Source organism: Rhinoderma darwinii, chromosome 8 (genome assembly GCF_050947455.1).
Source record: "Rhinoderma darwinii isolate aRhiDar2 chromosome 8, aRhiDar2.hap1, whole genome shotgun sequence".
In the NCBI taxonomy this organism is placed as follows: Eukaryota; Metazoa; Chordata; class Amphibia; order Anura; family Rhinodermatidae; genus Rhinoderma; species Rhinoderma darwinii.
The window spans coordinates 72,322,032-72,334,132 of NC_134694.1; the positions used below are offsets into that span (position 1 = coordinate 72,322,032).

The 12,101-nt window shown below is 39.8% G+C and overlaps 1 protein-coding gene across 1 annotated transcript in view; it reads right to left on the reverse strand.

Annotated features, from left to right (window-relative positions):
- LOC142659525 (vascular endothelial growth factor receptor kdr-like) overlaps positions 1-12,101 on the reverse strand; it is a 198,125-nt gene that overhangs the window by 52,509 nt on the left and 133,515 nt on the right. The window contains exons 10-12 of the mRNA XM_075835736.1: positions 11,808-11,958; positions 7,505-7,625; positions 1,606-1,717 (exon numbers count right to left, since the gene is read on the reverse strand). Coding sequence (XP_075691851.1) covers positions 1,606-1,717; positions 7,505-7,625; positions 11,808-11,958 — 384 coding nt within the window. The remainder of the gene's footprint in view (positions 1-1,605; positions 1,718-7,504; positions 7,626-11,807; positions 11,959-12,101) is intronic.

Consider the following 12,101-nt stretch of genomic DNA (forward strand, 5'->3'; position numbering starts at 1 on the left):
ACGCCAGCGCTCACTTCCACTCACCTCGGCCGGGTCCCGTAGGGTGTGCGCGCACGCTCGTACCCGCTCTTAAAGGGGTCAACGCGCGCCCCAGACTTTAATGTTTTAATTAGCCAATGAGTGCCCTGGACTATAAGAGGGGTCCAGCCCCCTGCTTCTATGCCTGAGCATTGTTTGTCATGTCCTAGTTTGTCTAAGCTAATGGTCTCCTAGTGTTTTCCAGTTCCAGTGTTCCCTGTTCCTGTATCCCGTATCCTGTATCCCGTGCTATCCTGTTCTAGTGCCGTGCTGTGCTGTAGTCGTGCTGTGCTGTATCTACGCCTGTCCTGCTGCTCCTGTTCTGACGTCTACCCGCTGCCTAGTCCCATCCGAGCCTGCCTTACTACTGTCTGAGCTGCCACAGGTACCTTATATGAACTGTGGACTGTGACCTGCTCCCTGTTGGCCAGCTGCCATACCGCCAAGGCGGTACGGTCAAGTTGGTCCACGAACCCTACGTGACAATAATAAGTACATTTTTACATTTTATTCTTGGGTATTTATTAGATAGGTAGGTAAATGCTATGGTTAATTATAGGGAAGATCAGATGAGTGGATATCCAACTTTTATCTTTCTTAGGCCATTGTTCACAATTGTGTTAGTTATTTTCGGTCATGTTTCTGTTGCAATAAGATAACATTGGGATGTAAAATAATCCATTTATCCTAATCGATCATGATAAACCACAACAGGTCTGTCATGACTGGCATGGATCCTCTAAAAACAGATGCCACGACGCAAATGTTAACAGAGCCACAAATATTGTTTGGATTTTAATAAATACATAGAAGACCCAAGGCAGCAGGAATACGCTGAAGACTCTGCCTTTATTAATCCATAAGGGAACAGTAACAATAATTTTGTGATGTTTCGGTTACTGGCTTAAAAAAGACCATGTATGGCAAAGTTGCTGGTATACCCTGATGGATTATTAAAGGGGGAGACTTAGTCCGTTGTAAGAGGATGAGAAATCATATTGTAAGATAGTATTAGCTTCTTGATAGAATGTGTTTTTGAGGTGTTTGTGCCAGCAGACGGGACTGGCAAATCAAATGGTTGACTACTATGTTACAGCTGGTAGAAAACACATATATACAATATACTCTATTCGTTGCCCATTTTTTTTACTTTTTCTTGTTCACAAGCTTGGTTTACACCTAATGTAAATGATAACAAGCTCTGTACACCGCTACGGAATAAGTTGTCACTATATAAGCAATGGAAAATAAAATAAATAGTGCTCTAAAATTGATGTTTTACATATATATTTTTGGTCAACTAGTGCTGACACCAAGGGAAAAACACCTTCTCTCACAACAACCATATAACATCAGTAGTGTTATATGTCTGCCAAATGAATCTTACAAAATTCGACATTTGAAAAAGTCATATTTTGTCAGCTGTATGATCTATCAACGCAGACCTGATCACATGTCCACGAATATACATGAAATTAATTTGGGTGGGAGGGGGGGGGGGGATGAGATATTTTGGATATTTTATTCTGGTTTATAAAATGATAATTGTGTATTAATATTCAATACTAATATAATATAAATGATCACCTGATATGATGAAATGCATCTTCCTTTCATCCACTCCAGCTTTGTTAGATGCCACGCAGAAGAAAATTCCAGACTGGCTGCTTTTATCAGAGGTCTTTAGATTACTTACAACCTGCAAAACATGAAATACTGTTGGCTAGCCATTCCATTTATTGACAAACAGGAATTATTCAATTTAATTTCATGCATGGCCCTCATGCCACTGGGATTGGTGCCAGTCTACGCTCCTGTAAACCCTCAGCTCCTGTCATATATTGACGTGTTTGATTCATGTGGCAGACGATATTGTGGAAATGTGGGAATATGCTTTAAACTCTGTTCAAATTTTGCCATCATAAACACCCCTACATTTTCCTTACCTGGTCACTGCTAAACACAAGAACCCCTTTAATTTTTCTGTCGGCCTCACAAATACATTTATTTTCTGTGCAGATTCCCAGGCGGCTTATTACAACTGCCACTCAGAAAAGAGCAGAGAGAGAAGGCATCAGCCCATGCTTGCAAGGAGATGGCGGGGCAAAAGCTGCATTTCTATTTCTTACCCTTATTTTACCTGTTACATTTAATTTTTAGTAAATACAAAAATACCTCTGACTACCTATACTGAAGGGAACCGGTCACAATATTTTAGAGCACCTTATCACCAGCATGTCGTTATATGTAAATTACAGGTGACAGGTCTTGAGAGGCGTCCAGCGCCATACAGCTCATGCGCGAAGCTGAGGACAGGAATCCTCGCTTCATAGGCACCGAATGCCACTGCACTCCTCTCCGGACCCTTCTCTGGTAGTTTACATTCAGCGCGTATTATAATTTCTTTTTAGACAAAACTCGAAAGCGGACAGTTTTGAGAGGGGCATGTTTAGGACGATACACCCCAGGCGTATAATGACACGCTGGTGGTTTAGTGCTCTAAAATCTAGTGATAGGTACCCTTCAAAGTGACAATCCAGACACAAAAAACACTGCTTCTCGCCTACAGTCGTGATGCTTTTCAGATTATTTAAACAAATATCCAGTTTCCCTTTCTACAAGGTGATAAAGTAAATCAGCCATAGTATTTTACAAATCTCTTCACAGATGCTCCTCAGCTGTGACATCTTTCACTTCACATATGCCCTGAATTTTTCTAAATGTTTTCTGAAATTCTAACCTTATAAACAGAGATGTTGTTTTAAGCAAAGTGGTGACGAGCACCGCGTTTCTGGTATGGTACGGATGTAGCCATCTTGACTCTGATAACTTGTTGCAGCGTGATATCACACAACAAAAACCATTGAAAAGCATTGAAAACGTCAAGAAAAAGTTTTTGGACACTGTGTATTTAATGCGTTAAAACTCAAGATAAAGATAGCTATATCTGTATATTAAAGGGAGTCTGTCACCAGAATGTCCATATTAAACTAGTAACAGGGTATTGCAGAGGAGACTAACCTTTTTCTAGCATTTATTTTCATCTTCTGCTTACTGCCTCCTTTCTAGAGAAATCCATTTTATTAACTTTATGCGAATGAGCATTTAGGTGCAACGAGGGTGTCACCATTGCCCCTAAAAGCTCCCACGTCGCTACCCAGTACAACCCCCTAGCAACGCAGGAGTATTTACGGGCAACGGTGACGCCCTCATTGCTCCTAAATGCTCATTAGCATAAAGTTACTAAAACAGATTTCTCTACAAAAGTAAGCAGAAATTGAAAATAAATGCAAGAAACAGGTTAGTCTCCTCTACAATATCCTGCTACTAGTTTAATATGGACATTCTGGTGACAGACTCCCTTTACGAAAAAATTTAATTGTCAGTGGAAAAGCACAGTGGGCAGCTGGACTAGAGCACCTACACAACAGTCAAGGTGGTTAACCAGACCACAGGCGAAACAAGTGGCTAATGATGAAATAGAAGGTTCACGACTAAGAAGGCCAAGGTCACTTCCCCTAAATGAGCCATAAATGCTATCCTATATATATTTTGCATTGAATATTTGTATTACCTGCAGGTGTTATTGTTGCTTTAGCTGCTTATGAGTTAGATAATTACCCCCACAACATGCAAAAATATAGAAATATAATAGCAATACAATATTACTTCAAGGCATGCAAGAATAAGAATAAAGACTGAAAAGAGAAGGAAACGGAAACGAACACAGACTGTGAGCACTGAAATTTAGATAAAGTTGGTTAGGATTTCAAATTATATACTGTTATCATTAAGAAAATACATTGCCCGCCATGTTACATTCAATGAACCAGATGTTCAAATCCAAAGACAAACAAGAATGCTTACCTTCTGCAAACTGCCAAAGCAGATTCTTACAGTGTAATAAGTTGTCTAGATAACTTCATTATATTATAAATATTTTGTAAGGTTTTCCAATAACTCTTTGTTGGACACTAACTTTTTAACCAACTTATGCTAATCTAATAGTAGACCTGGTATAGATCAACTTTGTAATTTACTCACTATTAAAATTTTGTTGTTTTATCCATGCAAATTCTGTGTGAAGATATTGCCACTAGTTGTCCACCCCCTGTTGTCAAGCAAAGTCCGTCCCTGACTAGAGACGATTTGCAAAAGGTGGGGGGGGGGGTGTCTCTTCAATGACTGCTTATACAAGTTTATGGAGAGGGGAGAGGGAGCAGGGGGAGAAAGCAGGAGCATAGTGAGAAAAACCGATGTGCCGGTAAGATTTCCATGTCCCCCCAGTGCTGGATTCTCAGCTACACTGCTAATTACTGCTGCATGTGCTCCATGCTGCTGCAGTATGTATATATATATATATATATATATATATATATAATATATATATATATATATATATATATATATATATATATATATATATATATATATATATATATATCCCAAAGAAATAAATCTTGCAGCACTCCGATAGAATAGATGAAAAACTGTGGTTTTTTATTCAAGCCAACAAAGAGAAAGTGCAACGTTTCAGTCCAACATTAGGACTTTTTTCAAGCATGGTGATACATACACAATCCAAGGTTTATAAAGCATGTGCAAAAAACAAGGCAATCAATCTCATTAGAATAATTTAAATAATTAGAAAAATATATAAAGCATGTAGCTAAGTGTAAAATCATGTTTAGGGTATCAAAACATTCCAACATTGATACAAAAGTGTAAAGTGACATATTCAACAATTAAAATAATAATAAATATGAGAAAAAGACATAATACAGACATAATTATATGATAATCAAATATTCAAAAAGCTGTGTCGTAAATTAACCATGTAGGACCATTAACCATTTGAGCCTTGTTTTTTGCACATGCTTTATAAACCTTGGATTGTGTATGTATCACCATGCTTGAAAAAAGTTCTAATGTTGGACTGAAACGTCGCACTTTTTCTATGTTGGCTTGAATTAAAAAAACATCATCAAAATCATCTATTCTATCGGAGTGCTGCAAGACTTATTTCTTTGGGATATCGATATAGTCTCTGGATCTGGACTACTTGCTGGCACCCGTTTACATAACAATTTGACTGTGTTGGAGTGCTGCTGTCTTTTCTGCTGGTATATATACACTACCGTTCAAAAGTTTGGGGTCACCCAGACAATTTAGTGTTTTTCATGAAAACCTCACACTTATATTTATCAAATGAGTTGCAAAATGACTAGAAAATATAGTCAAGACATTGACAAGGTTAGAAATAATGATTTTTATTTGAAATAATAATTTTCTCCTTCAAACTTTGCTTTCGTCAAAGAATGCTCCATTTGCAGCAATTACAGCATTGCAGACCTTTGGCATTCTAGCTGTTAATTTGCTGAGGTAATCGGGAGAAATTTCACCCCATGCTTCCAGAAGGCCCTCCCACAAGTTGGATTGGCTTGATGGGCACTTCTTGCGTACCATACGGTCAAGCTGCTCCGGCAACAGCTCTATGGGGTTGAGATCTGGTGACTGCGCTGGCCACTCCATTACAGATAGAATACCAGCTGCCTGCTTCTTCCCTAAATAGTTCTTGCATAATTTGGAGGTGTGCTTTGGGTCATTGTCCTGTTGTAGGATGAAAGTGGCTCCAATCAAGCGCTGTCCACAGGGTATGGCATGGCGTTGCAAAATGGAGTGATAGCCTTCCTTATTCAAAATCCCTTTTACCCTGTACAAATATCCCACTTTACCAGCACCAAAGCAACCCCAGACCATCACATTACCTCCACCATGCTTGACAGATGGCGTCAGGCACTCTTCCAGCATCTTTTCAGTTGTTCTGCGTCTCACAAATGTTCTTCTGTGTGATCCAAACACCTCAAACTTCGATTAGTCTGTCCATAACACTTTTTTCCAATCTTCCTCTGTCCAATGTCTGTGTGCTTTTGCCCATATTAATCTTTCCCTTTTATTAGCCAGTCTCAGATATGGCTTTTTCTTTGCCCCTCTGCCCTGAAGGCCAGCATCCCGGAGTCGCCTCTTCACTGTAGACGTTGACACTGGCGTTTTGCGGGTACTATTTAATGAAGCTGCCAGTTGAGGACCTGTGAGGCGTCTATTTCTCAAACTAGAGGCTCTAATGTACTTGTCTTGTTGCTCAGTTGTGCAGCGGGGCCTCCCACTTCTCTTTCTACTCTGGTTAGAGCCTGTTTGTGCTGTCCTCTGAAGGAAGTAGTACACACCGTCATAGGAAATCTTCTGTTTCTTGGCAATTTCTCGCATGGAATAGCCTTCATTTCTAAGAACAAGAATAGACTGTAGAGTTTCACATGAAAGCTCTCTTTTTCTAGCCATTGTGAGAGTTTAATCAAACCCACAAATGTAATGCTCCAGATTCTCAACTAGCTCAAAGGCAGGTCAGTTTTATAGCTCCTCTAAACAGCAAAACTGTTTACAGCGGTGCTAACATAATTGCACAAGGGTTTTCAAGTGTTTTCTAATCATCCATTAGCCTTCTAACACAGTTAGCAAACACAATGTACCATTAGAACACTGGAGTGATGGTTGCTGGAAATGGGCCTCTATACACCTATGTAGATATTGCATTAAAAACCAGACGTTTGCAGCTAGAATAGTCATTTAGCTCATTAACAATGTATAGAGTGTATTTCTGATTAATTTAATGTTATCTTCATTGAAAAAAACTGTGCTTTTCTTGCAAAAATAAGGAAATTTCTAAGTGACCGTAAACTTTTGAACGGTAGTATATATATATATATATATATATATATATATAGAGAGAGAGAGAGATAGGAGAGCAGGATTCTCCTCTTCTGCAGTGTATAGAATACATGATAACAGTTACACTCCGCCCACTAGCTCAAAGAAAACGGACAATTAGAGATAGAGCCTGTAGAGCGGACACTGCTAAAAAATGCGGAATAAAGCCAAATAATGGCAAAAATAGTGTTATTTCTCATGTTCACACATTTGACAGCTTGTTCTGAAAGACACCTGAAAAGGTAGGTATGCTTTAAATAACTGTTGGAGATGTGTTTTTAAAGAATTGAGGTTGCATCTTCCACGAGGAATACTCCTGTATTGTCCCAGAAATATCTCAATAAATGTCACAACTCCTAAATATGGTGCACTCCACCAGATCTTAGTACCTCCTCAAGCCAGTTTTTCACTTACCTGACGCCTCAGTATGCTGTAAACATTGAATCGCACATGTAAAGGTTAAAAATAGTGATAGAAAGATGGTCTCTTCTTTCTCAATAGTCAATTGTTAATGGAAGTGCCGGGAAAAGTGCCGGGATATGACATGACGTCACTACTGTGATCTAGCATTTCCAGTTTACACAGGTCATTTACACAGCACGACTCAGCCTTTATTAGACTTTTTACATGTAGTTTAGCACTTTTCTAGCAACTGCCCCTAGAATAAAAAGCTTGTCACTTCTTATCTAAACATTTTTTGTTCAGGTAAGCTTACACTTACCTTATTTTTCTCTTCAGATGTTACTTGAACTTCTTCAATGACTGGGCCTGTTTCATTATTATTTCTGCCAATTCCATCAGATAGAATAGGAATCCTTTTCACTCTGGCATCCACTTCACACCTAACAAAGAAAATATTCATAGCATTTAAAGACTATAGGATCTTATGCACACACCTATATCTGCTACATATCAATAGCTTTTCCCGCAATCACTGTTCCCTTTAAGGGTATGTTCACATGGCTTATTTTCGGGCCGTAAACGGCTGAAAAATTGGAAGCAGAACGCGTCCAAACATCTGCCCATTGATTTCAATGGGAAAAACGGCGTTCTGTTCAGACGGGCCGTTTTTTGCGTGGCCGTTTTGTAAAATGGCTGCGTAAAAAAATGGCCGCAAAAAAGAAGTGCAGGTCACTTCTTGGGGCGTTTTTGGAGGAGTTTTTCATAGACTCTAGAGAAAACAGCTCCAAAAACGGGCATAAAAAAATGGCGCATAATCGGCGCAAAAAACTCGAGCTCCGTATTTTCAGACGTTTTTGAGTTTGCGTGTGAACATACCCTTAGGGTTTCTCCACACGTAATGGAATTGCTGCAGAAATTCCATTGAAAGTAGAGAACATTCCGCAGCACAAAAAATGCACCATTTCCTGTGTTGTAACTGCAGAAAATGGTGCGTATTTTGCTGCGTTTTTCTCAATGCTGGGAGATGGTGACATCTCCTCTGAAAAACGCAGCAATTGAGTCCACTTTCCGCAACAGGAATTGACATGCTGCAGCACGAAAAAATACGCAGCGCAGGTCAATTTCTGGTCGGCATTTTTACGCAGCGTGTGGATGAGATTTGTTAAATGTCACCCACTTTGCTACTACTATATTCTGCTGCGTATTTTAAAATATGCAGCAATTCCACTACGTGTGGACAAGCCCAGTTCACACAGTTTTTTGGCGCAGAAACTGCATCGGAATCAGTGTCAAAAAACGTCTAAAACCACCTCGGGAAAAAAGCGGCATGTCCTTTATTAGAAGTATTTAGTTCCGCCACTGACCTCCCATTAAAATCAATGCGAAGCAGAAAAAGCGTTTTTCGCTGCGATGCGCAATGGCCACGGGCCAAAAATGCATCGAAAAACGCAGCGAAAACTGTGGCAAGAAAGTGCGGGCAGGTCCAAATCTGCCTCTAAATTCCTGAAGGACTTTTGAGGCAGAATTTTTTCTGCCTGCAAAATGTTCCGTGTGAACTAGGCCTAACTGTGCACTTTGGAAAATATATATTTTAAAGCTCCAATCCCTACTGACAGGTACTGCTGCTATTGAACTTGTTTATCTCATTGTAATATTTTTTTTAACTCTTTCCTTTCCAAAGGGCACAGCTAAAAAGGAAAATTGCCATTATGCCAAGCATTGTTCCCCGATAAATCAATATAAATGACTTGCAGAAGCAGGGAAGAGTTTTCCCTTGTCTCATAGACCACTGTTTAATTCTACCTGTCCAGAAACTGTCCATCCACAATCTATAAATACCTGATTTGGGTTGTATGGTGGCACTGTGCTTTGAGTGTAAGGGTATGTTCACACACTTAACAAAAAATGGCTGAAAATACGGAGCTGTTTTCAAGAGAAAACAGCTCCTGATTTTCAGAAGTTTTTTTAATTAACTAGTGTTTTTTGTGGCGTTTTTTACGGCCATTTTTGGAGCTGTTTTTCTATAGAGTCAATGAAAAACGGCTCCAAAATCGGCTCAAGTAGTGACATGCACTTCTTTTTCATGGCGTTTTTTAACGTGGCCGTTTTTCAAAACGGCCACGTAAAAAAAAAAGCCCAGTCGGAACAGAACGCTGTTTTTTCCATTGAAATCAATGGGCAGATGTTCGGAGGTGTTCTGCTTCCGATTTTTTTCCAAGTGTTTACGGCCCAAAAAAACACAGAATATAAGCCGTGTGAACATACCCTCAGGGTTAAAATTCAACCAGTTCAACATCTTGATGGACTTTTTGACAAGTGCTCTAGTTTCTTGTCAAACTCCAAAAACATGCTAAGGTTAATTTGCTATAAGGATTAGACTTAGGCTTGGTTCACACGAGCACATTAACGTCCGTAATGGACGGACGTATTTCGGCCGGAAGTCCCGGACCGAACTCAGTGCAGGGAGCCGGGCTCCTAGCATCATAGTTATTTACGATACTAGGAGTCCCTGCCTCTCTGCAGGACAACTGTCCCGTACTGTAATCATGTTTTCCGGCCGAAATACGTCCGTCCATTACGGACGTTAATGTGCTCGTGTGAACCCAGCCTTAGGCTTTATTCAGATGAACGGGAAAAACGTCCGTGCAACGAGCGTGATTGGCACGCGCGTTGCACGGACCTATATTAGTCTATGGGGCCGTGCAGACATGTTCGTGATTTTTACTCAGCGTGAGTCCGCTGAAAAAAAGTCACGACATGTCCGTTCTTTGGGCGTTTTGCGTGAATCACGCACCCATTGAAGTCAATGGGTGCGTGAAAACCACGCATGTCGCACGGAAGCACTTCCGTGCGAACAGCGTGATTCGCGCAACAGCTGTCAAAAGGATGAATGAAAACAGAAAAGCACCACGTGCTTTTCTGTTTACAAACATCCAAATGGAGTGTCATAATGATGGTGGCTGCGTGAAAAGCACGCAGCCGCACATCATATGCTGCTGCCCCACGGAGCTGTTAAGTGGTTTTTGCGCACGCAAAACGCCTCGTTTTTGACCGCGCAAAAACGCCACGCTCGTGTGAGTGAGGCCTTAGTGTGTAAATAGCTGAGATGCAAATTATGCACCCAACTGTTGATCGGAACCAATGTGAGTCAGTATAAAGTGGCATGGAATATGTAGTATTGGTCAGAAGTATGAATAGGGTAGTCACAAGTTAAGGTAAGAATTCGTGAACCCTTTTGTGACCCATTCTTCATGGTGATAGAACATGAGCCTTTGTGTGGGAAATAAGACTTTAAGCTTCATTCCTGCGATTACTGCTATGAATAAATACCAAAATATCATATTCTAAATATTATTGAATGAGATTAGATTAGTTAAAATGCAAAATTAATGCTCTGTCTTAATCTTTATGATTTATGGTCTAAAATCAGAATCATAACGATCCCTTGTGCTGGATGGACAAAAGAAAAAGTCTCAGATCTGGTGGTTTCTGTAATCCATTCTCAAGTAGTTTCTTATGGAAGTGTCTCTATTGCCGCCATTGTATGATCTATAAATGTCCCTCGGACAATAGACTTATTTGTTACTTATTTTTGTATTACAGTTATCATGTCTTGACTTTAATTGCTTTTCCTGGAACTAGGAAACCATCAGATCGGTGAGACAGCTACTCATCAAGAGTCTTTGATAGTTTCATTAGACTTTGTGACAATCGGCATGTTCTCCAGCGACTCAAAATCGGAAAAGGACCGCTAGCTGATCCAACATTAAGAGCTTGTCAGGGATTTAAGAGGAAGCAAAGTAAATCAGCATTTGGCTGGAAAGAACAATAGGCTCAATCTGAATGTCCTTCTGGATTTGAAAAGAGACAGAGAGAAGAAGAGGAAACCAGGCAAGAGCAGGAAATAAAGCCATGCGTCATATCACTCAGAAGTTCTCGTAGGATTTCTGTGAGCAAAAGATAAGACTCTTTAGCCACAAGTATAACCTTATCCTTACTATACAAATGATAGGTCATTTACTGTGTACCCTGTCACTGTAGACACATATGTGTGCCCTCTGTCCTAATGTGTACTAAGTATGTGAAGGTTAATAAGATACTCATAGAATACAAGAAGAAGGCCAACCATGGTACATTTAATAATGGAGAACCGATCAGATATTACTTATGAACACGTTATTAATATAGGTTGGAGTTTTCTTGTGTGTGTACCGACATATTGAAATCATGTACAGAATTCCCTTAGCCCACATAATAATCTGTAGTTACTCCAGCCATGATAGGGAAGATGACCTCCATCTCTCTACTGGATGTATGCTTTATAAATAAAAATGTACGTTCATTGAAAATATCCAGATCGTGACCCCCCCCCCCCATGTTGAAAAACAAAAACTAGTAGTTCATTCCATCATAATGTAAGCATTACTTATAATCAAGCTTGAGAAAATGATATTCCCAAGGGCTTTTTGATTGCAGGCTGCATGAAAAAGGAAATGAGGGGAAGCGATTTTTGTTTGCACAAAGACATTGCAACCTGATGTATCCAGTCTGGAATTTCTTTCTAACATCCACCTTTTCCTTATGGAGTGTTTTTTAAAGCTCTGTAGGGAGATATTACTTACGTTGTGCTTGTACTCAGACATGGCTGCCATTCCCACGTGATTTTGGGAGCAGGTTTTCCATATGCAGTGCACTGGAATCGTCGATGCTCCCCAAGAAGAACTGGTTCCACCCTGTAGAAGTCTGTCTCTTTCTCATAGATGGAAGGCTTGACTAGAATATAACCAATAAAATGGCAGAGTTATCTAGATATAAAAATATATAGATATACAACAAAATAAGCGCATCCTAGCCTTCATACAATGTATAGCTGAAGCACAGGAACCCACTTGCTTATTTTCTTATATTTGAAAGGA